The 15,651-nt window shown below is 43.1% G+C and overlaps 1 protein-coding gene across 1 annotated transcript; it reads left to right on the top strand.

Moving 5' to 3' along the window:
- The first annotated feature begins 50 nt into the window (after nt 1-50).
- Nucleotides 51-14,980, top strand: LOC139910456 (MORC family CW-type zinc finger protein 3). The gene is made up of 18 exons (XM_071897747.2): nt 51-143; nt 297-369; nt 1,841-1,973; nt 2,300-2,520; nt 3,439-3,586; nt 4,124-4,277; nt 5,319-5,447; nt 6,015-6,134; nt 6,278-6,381; nt 7,090-7,221; nt 7,922-8,038; nt 9,138-9,215; nt 9,900-9,939; nt 10,055-10,500; nt 10,586-11,018; nt 11,926-12,089; nt 12,677-13,335; nt 14,222-14,980. The coding sequence occupies exons 1-17, from the start codon at nt 105-107 to the stop codon at nt 12,831-12,833; spliced, it is 2,688 nt and encodes an 895-aa protein (XP_071753848.1). The 5' UTR covers nt 51-104; the 3' UTR covers nt 12,834-13,335; nt 14,222-14,980.
- The last annotated feature ends 671 nt before the right edge of the window (nt 14,981-15,651 follow it).

Genomic DNA, 15,651 nt, shown 5'->3' with positions numbered 1-15,651 from the left:
GAGAGAGAGAGAGAGAGAGAGAGAGAGAGAGAGAGAGCGAGCGCAAGAAAGAGAGAGAGAGAGAGAGCGCATGAAAGAGAGAGAGCGCAGTATCTTTGCAAAACATGGCGAGATTAAGCGAGCATGGGATTCGCCTCAGTTCGGTATGTATTTTTAAAATATATATCTCAGTAGGATATGTTTTGATAAGTCACTGCTGAAAAGTCGCTGTTGAAAAAGTTGACGCAGGAAATTAGAATGACACTGTCGCAAAGGGAAACAAGCTCACTGCTGGCTTATTTTTATTTCTTCTGCAGATGAGCCCTTCCTTCCTGAACAGCAATTCAACGAGTCACACCTGGCCTTTCAGCGCGGTGGCAGAATTAATAGGTAAAGTGTGTCAACAAGTTGAAGCAACTTTGCGTCAGTCGCTTGCACCTTTTTACCTTGCAGCCGTCGGTGCGCGAGCTGCACTTGTCGCCTTTGTAATGTCTTGTCGACGTGCGCCTCTTTTCATACGGTTTCATACGGTCTTCTGTTGTCGCGTGTACGAGCGTCTGTGTATAAAAACTGACATTTGTCTCGGTGCTAAAATGGACTGAATGGACTTCCTCTATTTCACCCCCTAACGACAATATCCTTATAATATTCCTATAGTTAACGTTACTTACACTGTGTCTGAGGTAATCAGTAATATCTATAGTGACCTTATTGTACTTTATAGTATTTGTCATCTCCTAGCTGTGGTATCAATATAACATTCCTATAAGATTCCTATAGACACTTATAGAATTGCCGTCATATTTTTTATAGTAAAATGTATTAGGATTACAATAGTGCTTTTTGTAAAAGTCTGTTCAAAATGTAGCAAAAGGGACAAAGTGTTAAAATCATTTCTACAACACAGTAGGAACATGAATCACTTGACACTGTCCATCCATGTGACCCGAAGCGTCCACACTCCGTGCTGTCAACATTGCTATTCCTCCACTCTGTGCAGTGTTATTGGCTGAGACGTGCTGTCTGGCTGTTGGCTGTGTGGAGGCTGGCAGGAGGAGCAAATTATGGAGGGAGTGTACTGTGTATAGGCAGTTATGCAGATGAGTTTGTGCTTCCTGCACCCTAAATATGCCTCCTCTCCAGTCCACCTTCACTGCAGGACAGAGCCACAGAGCCGTTTCAATTTCCCAAATGAAATGTGTAAAGATTACATGAGCTGCATTATTCAGCAGCTCTGAAATGCAGACCCCACGAAAAATCACTTAAATGTTCCTATAATATTCATATAGGGATTTAATGTGTGTCTGTGATACTCAAAAGTGAGTTTACCTTATCCTACTTTATGGTAGTTTTATTTCCCATGGTATAATCTTCCTATACTATTCCTACAGGGGCTTCTAGTGTGTCTGTGGTACTCAATAGTGAGTTTATTGTAGTTTATAGTTTTTTTTAATCTCCTACAGTATGACATCACTATAGTATTCCTACAACATGGGGGCTTTTGCTGTGATATTTGCATAGTATCTTTCTAAAATTTACATTAGGATTAATACAGTTCATTTTCATAGCGGAGAGGGATTCAAAAGGATTATCATTTTGTCAATGCAAGACTTACATTACCTAGTACCTGTTAAAAAGTTTCATAGTGAGTTAGTCCTATCTGTTGCTTTGTAAAAGCAGTTTTTCAAAAGGTGGAATTAAGCTTGTCAAACACCAGACCATCACCTTCCTTCCTCTTGTGGTCCACTTGGCCGCATGAGGCAGGGACACTGAAATAGCATGAGAGAAAAACTGTCAGGGAGTTTTAATCTCTCTCTCTCTCTCTCTCTCTCTCTCTCTCTCTCTCTCTCTCGTTTACCAGACAATGCATCAGATCCCGGTGTAACTGCTAAACAGATCTTGATAGATGTAATAGAGGAAGAGGGTCAACTCTGTCTAACCTTCACTGACAATGGCAGTGGCATGACCCCCAACAAACTGCACAAGATGCTCAGGTGAGGGGCGCACACACACACACACACACACACAAACTCACATCAAGTCACATCAGAAATGCACAGGTGAGGGGCGCACACACACACACACACACACACACACAAACTTACATCAAGTCACATCAGAAATGCACAAACAGTTTTTCTCCTTTCCACACAAACCACAGAAAATGATTCACCAACACTTTTAGACCACATTTTGTCTTTCTCAAACGACACACACACACACTCCCACAAATGAGCTTGTCACACATACACACATGCAAACGCACATGCACACTTCCTCTCGCCGACGTGTCACCCTCCCCCTTCGCCTCTGCGTCTAGTTTTGGCTTCACAGAAAAGGGCTCGGGCAAGGCCAGCCAGCAGGCCATCGGCATATACGGCAACGGCTTCAAGTCCGGCTCCATGCGCCTGGGCCGCGACGCCCTCATCTTCACCAAGAACGGAGGCTGCCAGAGCGTGGGCATGCTGTCCCAGACCTACCTGCAGAACATCAAGGCCCAGGCCGTCATCGTCCCCATCGTCCCCTTCAACCAGCAGACCAATATCCTACCACAGAGGGAGGGAGGGAGGGGAGAATGTGTGTGTGTGTGTGTGTGTGTGTGTGTGCATGGGTGGGTGTGCAAGCGTGTGCACATGCAAGCCATTGGTCATCCATGTGTGTTTGCATGTTTGTATCTGTCATAACACATTGGTGCACATGTATTACTTAATTATGTAATACTTAAAGCACTTTTCAACATCAATATATCATTTTCAACATAATTAGGATTCCTTGTTATAATTACCATAAACAAATGAGACCATGTTTGAGTTGGTAGCCTGTATTTCATGTTTAAATCTTTTTTTATTGAGGAAGCAGTCGTAAAATACATTCAGTATTACAGATTTGTCCTCGCTTTAGAGTTAGAGACAGAACAAACAAACAAAGAGAAAAGAAGGGAAAAGAAAAAACAAAACAAAAACAAAGACATGTATACAACTATCCCCTTAACCCACCCCCCTCCCACCTGTTGCTGCTTGGCCTTGTCTTTGGTCAAAGGTTTTCTCTTTCTTTACTAAAGAGGATACATGTTGGAAGTGATTTTTCCATCGGCCTTTCACTCCTTCCACCATCTGCCATTTTCCAGAAATTGAAAGCTTTAGCTCCATTTGCGCTGGAAGAAAAGCGCCCTCTTCCTGTTTTGTGCCATAAAGCAATATCTTTTGTGCTGTAAAGCAATCTAAATGCAGCATAGAGGCTGATAGAGGCTGCCAATCTTCTCAGTGATGGTCTCATTTGTTTACTGTAATTATACTAATGTCTCATAATTAATGTGGTATGGATCTATTGATGTTGCAATGCTACACAAAGCACGTTTTTGTATGTATGTTCAAGCATCCACGCACCTACAGTACATGGTAGAGAGCAGGTTCCTCACTCTGTAAGCTCCCTGATGGTTTCTCCTTGACCCAGTGTGACAGTCTCTGGTGGTGACTGAGGACTCGGAGGCCAGTCTGGCTGCCATCCTCGGCCACTCCCTCATCACCTCCCTGGAGCAGCTCCACGCACACTTCGACTCCATCCCGTCGAAAAAAGGCACCAAGATACTGATCTGGAACATCCGCAGGTCAGAACCTCGGGAGTCGGGCTGAATTTCTCACCTCATTGCTTGGGTTTGTGTCAGACTCGGGTTGAATGAATTTAGTTTAGTTTGAGATCATATAAAAACTATTCAGCCTGTGCTTGATTTGGGTTTGGAAGGGACTTTATGGGGTCAGGGCTCAAATTTCCAGGCCGTGAGTCAAGGTGTAATGTAGATGGGATTCAGGAGTATGTGCAAACACAGACACAAACGGACACACAGGCAGGGAAACTGGCAGCAATGCACATGCATCCACAGCATATGCATATGAGGTTTGTGTAAACATGCCCTTACATACAACAGACAAATGTATGCAAAGCGGCACACTGTCAAACACCCACCCACCCTCACCCAGCAAAGAAATATAAAACTTTGCTGCCCCATTTAAATAGTGGACACTAGAGCCTGTGAAACCGGTTCCTCAACTTGAACATCTGCCAGATTGCTCAAAAGTAGCCCGAGAGTGATACAAATATTTAATTACCTGTTCGGACAACTGATCTCTCCTATGTGATCCTGAAGGGCCAAGGACGGCAACCCGGAGCTGGACTTTGAGACGGATGTCGGTGACTTCCGTCTGCCAGAGATCCAGATTGAGGAGCTGAAGAAGGGTCTGAAGAGCAGCGGATCCCAGAGAGCCGAGCACAACGTCCCAGACATGGACTACTCTCTCAGGGTGAGTCGTGGCAGGATAAAAGGTGCTGTGTGTGGCGTTTTCAAATATCAATATATCATCGTCAAATGAATTGTGACACCTTGGTATAATTACTGTAAACAAGTGAGACCTTTTGCAAGTGTTAAAGAATTAAGACCACATTTCCCATACACTCTGTTCCTGTCACAGAGAGCATGTTGCTGCTTGTCCTCCCTGTCCCTCCCTGCGTTGCATGTGTTGGCTTTCTCTTTCTTTACTGAAGAGGATAAACATGTTGGAAGTGATTTTTCCATTGGCCTTTCACCCCTTCCATCATCTGCCATTGTGAGAAACTCTGAAAGCTTTAGCTCCGTTTGTGCCGGAAGAACAGCGTCGTATTCCTGGTTTGTGCTGTAAAGTAATCTCCCTTTGTGCCATAAAGCAATGCAGCAGATTTCCCTTGTGAAATGCGATGGTCTTGTTTGTATGGTAATTATGCTGCTGTCTTAAAATTAATGTGGTAATGATTTATTGATATTAAAATGCTACAAAGAATTGAATTAAATGTATGCTACCTTTAATTTCTCATCAGCTATCCTACCATTCATTATAAAGTTACATATTTTGTGCCAAAGGTAAACAGGCTATGAAAGCATGTGTGTGTGTGTGTGTGTGTGTGTGTGTGTGTGTGCCACTTTCTGAAATGCAAGCAAAAAGTCACTTGTCACCACTGGAGATATACTTGTGGTTTTGTACTGAAGTCACCCCAATGCAGCCATGTGAATCACGCTCTTAGGTATCAATAAGCAGAATCATCAGTCACTTTGTCTTATCAGCGCTACAGTTCTCGGAAAGATATTTTTGTAACTCAATGTGCTAGTGGAAAAATATCTTAAATCCAATAAATCAAAATGTAAATGAAGCTGGTATTGTGGTGACAGTGTTTCAACAGAGAGTGCCAGACTGCAATAACAAATTGGACTTTAACTTTGACTTTAACTTTCTCTGTTTTTTTTCTGTTTCTGTTTCTGTCTCTCTCTCTCCCTCACTCTCTCTCTCTCTCTCTCTCCCTCTCTCTCCCAGGCCTACCTCAGTATCTTGTACCTGAAGCCCAGGACTCAGATCGTACTGAGAGGGAAGAAGGTTCTTGCCAAGCTGGTGGCGAAGAGGCTGACGCACATTGAGCATGATGTGTATAAACCCCACTTCAGCGTATCCTAACACTATCTCTGTGTGTGTGTGTGCGTGTGTGTGCGTGTGTGTGTGTGTGTGTTCATGTGTCTGCTTGTAAGTGTTGTTACACAATTATAAAAAAAGAGATCATATTGCTTTTTTTTTTTTAATTGCTTTTTTTTTGCTGAATATTGTGTGTGTGACTGATTCAGTCAAACTACCTTTTCCACTTAATGACTTGTCAGCTCTTGTGAAATGTAACTGGGGAGGTGAGGGATGAGATTCTGCTTGGAATTTGTTCAGTTTTAATAAAATGAAACATTTTCCCTGATGTGCAACTAGATTTCTGTACAACTCCATTTTTCATTCTTCTGATAAAAAACTTCAGCCTCCTTTTGGAATTGCAGCTTCAATATTTTTCAGCTTTTCAGCTAGCTTACCCAAGTTACATTTATTTGTTTTTTTACTTCTGTTGCCCACGTATCCTCAGCTGATATCCTGATCATGTAAAGATCTACATTATCTGACCATATCCTATCCTAATCCAACTAATTGCTGGTAACAATTGCTATTTTCCGCCTGTTAACCTTGACTGGCGGCTGCTAGAAAGAGAGGGTGAAGGTGACCTTTGGGCTGAACCCAAAGAACAAAGACCACTACGGCATCATGATGTACCACAAGAACCGACTCATCAAGTCCTACGAGAAAGTGGGCTGCCAGATCAAGGTAGGGGAAGGAGATTGTGTGTTTTCAAAGTCGACAGGCAAGAAGCATTACTGTGCGTTTGTGTGAGTGTGTACTAGAATAAAGAGGGAATATGTCTCTTCCTCTGCCTCCACCTCTCTCCCTCCCTCCATCATTCCCCACAGTCTTCAGGTCAGAGGGCAGGAGTGGGGGTCATCGGCGTCATCGAGTGTAACTTTCTCAAACCCGCTCACAACAAGCAAGACTTTGAGTATACCAAAGAATACAGGTAGAGTATGCACACAGTACACAAACGCCACAGGCTTTGGCCTCATAAACACCCATGTAGTCACGCAGCCACTTAGGTGGATACTTGACAGACAGCAAACGGTGACAAGGCCGACTGGTAGCCTCACACACAGTCATGTGCAAACACAGCATCAGTGCCTCAAGCAGCAGTTCCTGGAAGTCCATTCATTTTCTACAGATCTGAGTAATGGCTGAAGTGGCGGCAGATGAGAGGTTCGTCACCGCAGGAAAGTCGATCACAGCTGAAATTTTGCCATTGGCCAATATCGCTGACCTCAGTCACACATTTTAGTGCCTCCTTGATTTCTTACCGCTGTGAAACACTTCTGTGGAAGAAGAAGTGCCTCTTTGTCTCAAAAGAGAAACTGATAATGCAAAGGAGACAAGTTAACGTTTTTTCCAAAGTAGTGTGCAGGACAAAGTAAGAAAGATTTATAATTTTCTCCATGGTTCACACCAACTGAACCACGACTATTTGGCTACTACTACGCTATTTTTCAAAAATAATTACCATCAATTTGACACCACTTTGGCGTTTCCATCGGAATCACTCAGACCAAGGTACACAAAGTATCGGAGCCAGGTTGCTGACTGACCAATTTCTGGCGGTAAGTAATGTAGTAATAATGACAATGTGAAACCAGTGGAAAAGACATTGACATTGACGCCTCCATTTTCCTCTCCCCAGACTGACCCTGGGTGCCTTGGGCCTGAAACTCAACGACTACTGGAGAGAAGTGATGGAGAAGAAGGCCAGAGAGAGAGAGTTTCAGGCTGTGGACAGGAGAGGTGAAAAGGACGAGAGCCAGGAGAGCGACGAGTGAGTGTCGGTTGTTGTTGTTGTTTTTCTGCTGTGAGTCACTTTAAGTCAGAATAACACTTTGAATTACAGTAGTGCAGATGTGAAAAATAACTAAGTGTGTTGTGTGGAGAGAGGAGGTTGGTTCCAAGTCTGTGTTTGAAATTGCTCAGCAGATACAGAACTACTGGCAGTGTGAAAGTAACTATTCCACAGTCGAGATCGTCTATATCTTGTGGAGAACTGACAGCAGCAATCCAGGAAGGTGCAGGTGGTCTGATACCCTACAGCTTTCAAGTGGGAACTTGTGAATTCAACTGAAAGTGAAATCAAACAGTTCTTTAGCTGAGACGCTAAAATAGACACTGCAGCTGCTCTTTTGACCATAATAAAGAAGCTGACCCTGTGAACTTTAAAATGTTCTGTGAGTTTTTGCAACCAAATGAGCTTTCTTTTATTCTAGTTCTAAACCAGAAGTTGTACTGAACATATGTCCCAGGGAATAACACTGGTCAGTGTCTTACTTAGCCTTAAACTCAAAACACTTTGTTAAAAAGCGCTTCACAAGGTTAAAAGGAAAAAGAGTAACATAACAGGAAACAATCTAAACAGACAAAAAAGACCAAGCAAAACACCTCTGAGTGGATGGACTTCCCCTTTAAGGTGTGTGCCTGTTTCTGCTTGACTGATGACTGATGTGTGTATATGTGTGTATGTGTAGGAGTCCACTGTGGTTACAGTGTGAAGAGTGCCTCAAGTGGAGGAGCGTCCTTCCGGGTTATTACAGTGTCACTCCTGAAAACTGGAACTGCAGCCAGAACCCCAACCCACGCTTCAGGTGTGTGTGTGTGTGTGTGTGTGTGTGTGTGTGTGTGTGTGTGTGTGTGTGTGTGTGTGTGTGTGTGTGTGTGTGTGTGTGCATGCGCGCATCTGTGTCTGTGCTTTTGCATGCATTCACGCTTGCTTGCATGTTTGTACTGAGTGTATACTGTATATATGGATGGATACCTATATTACACATGGGTGCATTTGTTTATATTCAAGCGTGATTTTAAAACTGTTGACTTATTTCTACAACCATTGCTTGCTTGCGTTACTTTCCTTTCTAAAGGCCACAATTTTCAGGCCCTATTTTAATGAATCAAGGCACAAGCACAGGAGCTGGTGCATGTTCATAATGCACTTGGGGATGACCAACAGATTTTTGGTCATTTGGCCAATCAAATCAGCTTCTCTCACTCCCTTTAAAACCAGTGCGCTCCCCGTCAACAATGTGTGGCACCTTAAATAAGACAGTAAAGGACAGAGGAGGCCCTGGATATTTTATGTTGAAGACAATGATTCACACAATAACCACATGTGCCGAAACGACTAACTTTGTTGTACTTTGTAGTAAAAAAATGTGTTTCTACTATTCTGTCGGTTGCCTGTAGTTGTTTTTTCTTAAGTGATTAAAAGGGGTTGCACTCAGTTAGTCACTGGTTGAAGAATTTATATCAAAGTGAAACAGGCAAACGTATATGAAAGGGGTTCATTTTGAAGAGTTCTATGTACATGTGCGCCTTTGCCAACTAAAGCCACAAAAATAGCACAGGATGCAGAACACAGAAAAACGTGGTCTGAGTAGACAGAAGTGGAAGTGTAGTTTTTGACACCAAAATTACACTATGCCACCCAATTTGTATTGACACTCCCCTCTGGTGCGCTCCCCTGCATCTTATCACCATCATCTTATCACAGCAGCTTCAGCTTGTGTTTCAAGCTGGTAAAAGAAAAAAAAAATCTTATTTCAACTCTGTTTCATTGTAAATGTGTGTGAGATTGAATACCACTGCGTATTTTGGAAACTGCTTTGCCAGTGTGTGAGTTTCTGTGTGTGTTTACTTTAGTATTATTTGCTAAGCCAGGTTTGTTTGTGTCTGTGGTTTGTCTTCCAGGAGCTGCTCTTCACCAGAGGAAGCAGAGGAGAGTGTGGAGATGTTAACACCCAGCTACCAAAAAACCCACAAGAAACAGTAATTGCCCATTCCTATCAACCTCTCAAACTGTCTGTGTGAGTGTGTGTGTGTGTGTACTTCTTCTCTACATGTGCATCTTTGTCGGTTTCTGCTTGCAATTTCAACGCCACCACTTTCAAAGTGTGTGTACCATGGAGGTGTATGTGGGTGTGTGTGCATGTGTATGTGTGGGCACGTGCATTGGCTCATATATGGACGGAAGTTTCACACTGTTATTTTCAGCGTGTCTCCACCTTGTGTGTGTGTGTGTGTGTGGGTTCATGTGTTCTTTTGTGGTTTCTACCTGTCTGTTTCATCGTCTTACTTCCGTCTGTGTCTGTGTGTCAGTATGTCTCTGTCTGACAATAAGGGAAAGTTTTAGTTTTCACTTTTTACCATATTCTACCTGACACTGCTAGACCTACAGGAAGAGAATTGGATCATTTCTCTTGTTTAAAAATTGCATTTTAGCATCTAAGGACTCCTTCAGTTGAATTTCTCCTCAGCTGATTCAGTTCTTTCCCAGTAAAAATCTCAAAGCTAGGTGAATCAAAGTTCACATCCTCTTAGAATCATCATAGAAATGATTCAATGCTGTTTGCCGGTGCCAGTAACAGAAAAAATTAATTGAGTTGCCTGAAATTGAAGGGACACACACATATGGTTTCCCTCCTCAACTCTGCATCTGTTTGCTTTCTGCAGAGAGCAGTCCAAAGGCAGAAAACGAGAAAAATCACTGGAGGTAAAACTATTTCCTTTGCTGAAACTGTAGGTAACCCATTAATAAAACTAGATACTGTTCGGCTCCAACACTTTTATACATATTGCCCAACTGTGTTTGCTTGTGTGTGTTCCAGGTGGGTGAGTTCCAGGACAAAGAGACAAAACACCAAGTCCTCTCACGTAGCTCCTCTGAGCCCAGCCAGCCCACCTTCCAGCCCTCACACACCGGCGATCACACACTCACCCGAGACCGGTCGCACACGCACAAGGAGGACGACGCACACACACAAGACCAGACACACACAGATCAGCTGTCGGACGATCACGCGGACACGCACTCGGGAGATGACGAGACGCTCGCGGCAGAAGTCACACACACACGAGAGAGAGACACTGGAAATGACACAGACATTCAAGAGCAGGCAGAAATTGTGCAAGAAAAAGGACAGAAGCACGTGGGAAATGACACAAACGCTGACGCCACACACACTCAGAGGCTTGAGGACACAGAGAGGGACAAAAAGATGGAGACAAACATGGAGGCAGTGGAAAGTGAAGAGGACAAAGCAGAAGAATTAAGGTGAGGGCGTATTCGTGCAATAGGTAAATACGAAGGTACACATATACGCTCACACACACACTGACTAGCCCTTTGTCCTCCGTAGCCACAAGAGGAAAACAACATGGCCGCTCTGCCACCTGAAAAAGAGGTCGCGCCTTTGGGAGGAGCAGCAGCCCGACTCGGAGGACGCGGCAGATGAGCCGCGCCCTGGGAAAGAAGCCAGTAAGCCTAAGCAGGACGGCGGCAGGACCCACCCGCTCCCCCCCACCCAGACCGTGGTGGTGTCTCCGCTGAGCCGCACCGAGGGGCCGTGGAGCAGAGCCACGCCGCCGGAGGGGGGCGACAGGGAGGCGGTGGCGCAGAGGCTGGCCGGGCTGGAGAAGGAGGCCCAGAGGCTTCGGACGCTGCTGGGCCTGGAGGTCAAGAAGACGACTCAAGGGACGATGACGACCGAAATGAGTCCTGAGAAGCCAGCAGGCGGGGCGGAGACACCGCCAGCGACCGCAGCGACCAGGGAGGTCGGCTGCCAGACGGAGGTGGGTGAGGTCAGGTGTGAGTCTGCAGTAGGTCAGGGCCTGTGTTCATTAGCTGGGTTTGTATCCAACTGTTTTTATGCAAATTATGATATATCAAGTTGAGAAATCAACTTGATATGGAAACAGCAAATTTGGATAAAGTTTACTCAGTGTTATGAAAAGTTTTTTCACGCTCGCATGATGCGGAAACATTTTTTACAGACAAAGAAAGTCTGCAATAAATAGCGATGAAAATGTATTTGTCAAATAGTGACGTAGACTTAGTTCAGTCTCATTGGACAATTTAAGTGGCTTTGGATATTCTGAAAGACTGACTAAAAAATGAAATTTAGGTTGTAATATGCCTGTCGGGATTGTACGGCCATTAGTTGATACATTATAATATTGCCAAGTGCATTTCTTTGTTTTTGTCTTCGGGCAGTTTGAAATATGGCCAACATTAGCGGACACAAAGAAACAATAGCAACTTGCCCAATACTAGTCAATTTTTGCAACCCTCTCCATTTGTCTGGTGGATGTGTGTTATTCTGACATTGAGGGAGCCTGTTTATTCACTTCAACCCAGCTGAAATTTTCCACCACATTTCAAAGGTTTGCTTAAAATTTGCATGATAGTTGGGTGGAAAGTATTCTAAAAATAATACCACCAGTCAGGTCGCATGGTTGTATAATTTCAGTGAATTAAAGGGCAATGACACTGAATTTCAGTGTTAAAATATGTTACTCCTATGCTCAAGGAGTAGAATTTACAACTGTCACCAGTAGCTAAAGATGAGATAGTTTGTCTCAACCACTAATCTGTGATGTCATACTGCTGTACAGCTCTATATGAATTGGGAAAAAAGCTCTTTCTCAACATTCAGATCCAACAGCAGGTTCTATGTAATCCTCTCCTGTCCTTCCGCAGCATCAGAGCTCGACTTCGTCCGGCAGCCCAGGACAGAGGGCCGTGTGCGGGCAGAAGGAGCAGAAGGAGCAGCCGGAGCAGGACAGAGCCAGGAGGGACAAGAATGAAACCCAGAGCCGGATGAGAGTCAGTGACAGCGATACCAGTTCACCGGAAGACACCCGGTGTGTATTCCTGTTCCTACTAAATACATAATGCACATGCAGACACAACAAGAAAACTGTATTTAATGGTATCACCCTTTATATGTGGTGCAGTGACAGACATACCGCTGTTTGTTTGTTTTTTGTTCTCACTTCTCCATTGTTCCCAAAATATTTCAGTCATATCCTCCCTGCCGTTCCCCTGAATTTTCACTTTCCTTTTTCTCCATTTTTTCAACTATATCTGGTTCCTCCTCTCTGATTTGCTCCTTTATTCCTTCCATTCCTTGTATAACAGCATCCTCTAATAGTCTTAATGGTCCAAATAATCTCTTATTTGCCCGTATCTACTATTTGCCCTTTTCTTGCTGGCTCCTTATTTTTGTATCGAACAGAACAGCCACCAGAGAAAAGGGAAACAAAGAAGAAAACAGAAAAATAGAAAAGCGGAATCAGTACTGTTGTTTTGTCCCTTGCACTCTGTATTTCTTGATTGCCTTTATTGTCGGAGAGAATTTAAGGTCAAGTTGCCCGAGACAGGAGTTTCAGCTGAACTGAACTGAACTGTGAATGCGCAATGTGACTTTACTCTCTGTGCCCTCACCCAGCCTGGCCCAGGAGACTCTGCGTAGTATCCGTGGCAACGTGGTGGCGCTCCTCTCCGCCCTCCTGCCCCAGCTGGACCTGGCCGGCATCAGCATGGAGACCGCCGACCTGGACAACATCCTGCAGCAGATCATAGACGTCAACTCGCTGAAACTATGATTGTCACTGTATAGTCCAGGTCTCTGTTATGGTTTTTCCCACTGTCGCAGTTTGGCTTGTTTTTCCTATACGCTTTGTGCACAGTTTGGCTGGGCATGACTACGCCGAGCCCAAACACACATGGTACTAACTCACTTTTGGTGCTGTCAGAGACGTCACTATTACATTAGGGACATGCAATCAATATACACTTGCACTGGTGGTGCTTGACTAATGGAAGAGCGCTGTATGTGCATCAGCTTTTACACACTGTGCCTTTGATCACTTTGCATTATACTTATGTAAGGATGCAGTACCAATACTGATACTGGTATTCAACACTGGGCCAATGCCAGGCTAAAACTGGGCATTGGTAAGAGAGAATTCCCCTAAAATCAGAGACGAAGAAGCTCATGAAACATGGCAAAAATTTAAATAAACAACTTTTTCAAATGGTAGATTTCTCTTAACAGCGCAAATCACTAGCACTTTTGTCCAGTGTGCAAACTTCTGCTCTAAGTTTGTATTGTTTTGGCGGGCAGGAATTATACCACGGCCAAACGGCCAGTGCTGTGGATGCCCCGGAGTGTGGCCGTAATGCCCCTTCTAAAATGAACTATCCACACGGCCAGTTTGGCATGCCCTGTTTTGACCTGGCCGTTGTGCCCAGGTTGTGCCCTTAAAAGAAAGTTGCGGATTTCCTCATTTCAAACTACATGCAACTCAGCAAATAAGCAAACTCACGTTTCCCAGAGTCTCCATCATCACGCTGGACATCAACAGTAGCGCGAGATTTCTCCCACTCCCGCAAATATATGTGTAACGTTAACGTAAACATTAACAGCTAATTATTAATTAAACTGAGAGGGAGAGAGAGAAGCCATCGCTAACTGCTAAGCTATCGCTAACTGCTAAGCTAAGTAACTAGCAGATCTGAAAAGCGTGTAAACAACTGTGGGATTAGCGAGAAAGTCGTTAAAAGAAGGAGAGAGCTATGAGTGCTTGAGCAGAACTAGTGTAAGTTTAAATGTACAAAGAAGAATATAGCAAAATTAACCGGGTTGAGAGCAGCAAAAACGCTGTAGCAGTAGTCTGCATATGAGGCGTTTAGGGGACATCTGTAATTTGTATCTACAGAAAAGAACCTGGGTTACACTTACGTTATCGTGTGTTACTGGACATGTAACTAACTTTGCAGTCTGAGCCATCTTACATATGTGCTATATCACACTGCAGCACTTAATTTTTCTATTAGGATATTTATTTTGTTGAGGAAAAAGGACTGAAAAAGGGATTTTAATAACCATTGGTTTTGGCCTTGGTGCCCTACATTTTGGCCGTGATGCCCCAATAAATTTGTATTTATCAAAGGCCAAAGTGGCCTTGCCCTAAAAATGACTTAATTCCAGGCCTGGTTTTGTAAAATGAATGGATTGTATTGGTCAGTATTAGTTCATAGTTAATAGTTAATAGAATCAAGTTTCTGCAGTGAAAAACTGATACTGTGGTGCATCCTTCGCTCTATGCAAACATGAACCGTTCCAGGCTGCTCTGGAGATCAGCAAGATAGACAGACATGGTGGAAACAGTAATAATTAGTATGTTTGAATAATTAAAGAACTCAAGGAGCGTCTGGTTTATTTTGTCTTGTTAGTGATGTGTCCGGTCTGGAGCCTGCTTCAGTGTCAAGGAGGGTAAATCAAGCTTAAATAGCATTTTTACTCATGTTCAAATATATTCTGCCTACGTCCATCACTGTGAGCATTTAGTACAACACTGCAAGGTAGTTCTTTCAGTTCATTCTGTTTTATGCTAATAATGCTTTTTTATTTGATTAAATCTGTGAAAAAGTCTTAGTGGTTAAAGTTGCAATGCCAAGCAAGTTAAGTTTCTAGAGTTGTTGTTGTTAGCCTATTGTGTATCTAATGCTGTTTTAACATGATAGAGCCTGAGTCGTGTGTGGATCTTACTACTGTTTTCTAAACCAATATCTGTTAGTTTAAAAAAAGAAAATTTTAATTTAAAAAAAGATGATGTGCTTTTGTTCCTTTTGGTTCTGTTTTCATTTACTATTTAAATTAGTTTTATACAGATGTAGCCTATTTTTTCCACCGGAAAGTCTTGGTATAATGTTTGTTTGCGGAAATATTCAGACATTCTTTATATGTAAGTGCTTTTCTAGTTTGCAATAAAAAAATAAACGAAATACACTGTAGATTGCCTCTTAATTTTTTGCTAATGTGTCAGACTGCCTCCTATGCATCAGTCCAATGGAAACTCCTGCAGTACTTCTTATTCACCACCAAGGGGAAGTGAAGCCATGTTACTTATTAACTTCTCTCTTACATCACCGTTTGTAAAGTCTGGTGTGTTACCAGGTTTTACTGCGACCCAAAAAGGTCAATCACCTCATTTAATGTCAGTGTCTGTCTGCGGTCATCTTGCCGTGCTGTGGGGATTCAAAATGACACCAAACCAGAGGGAACAAGGGAACATTATTGCTCCTAAATTCCTCCATATGTGTTTTATTTTTTTATTTTTTTTGCGTGATCTTTGCTTTCCATTATAATGATAAAAACTAGGTTACAAGATCAAATTTGGACTCATTTAATTTGAGTGCCACACATTGCCATACCCAAATGACGCTCGTGTAATCAAATCAAATCAAATTCTATTTATAAAGCACATTCCATACAACACAGTAACCCAAAGTGCTTTACAAACGTTCAGGGTCACGGAAAAGAAAGTAAGAAAAGCCAGACCAAGGGACACAAAACAGGAGAAATAACCCTTAAACAGTGTAAACAATGAAGTTTTGTAAAAGCTGTGTTGAAAGCCT

The sequence above is a fragment of the Centroberyx gerrardi genome, chromosome 16 (assembly GCF_048128805.1).
Source record: "Centroberyx gerrardi isolate f3 chromosome 16, fCenGer3.hap1.cur.20231027, whole genome shotgun sequence".
Taxonomy (NCBI): domain Eukaryota; kingdom Metazoa; phylum Chordata; class Actinopteri; order Beryciformes; family Berycidae; genus Centroberyx; species Centroberyx gerrardi.
Note: the sequence above shows the minus strand (reverse complement) of the source record. Positions and strands in the feature narration are given on the sequence as shown.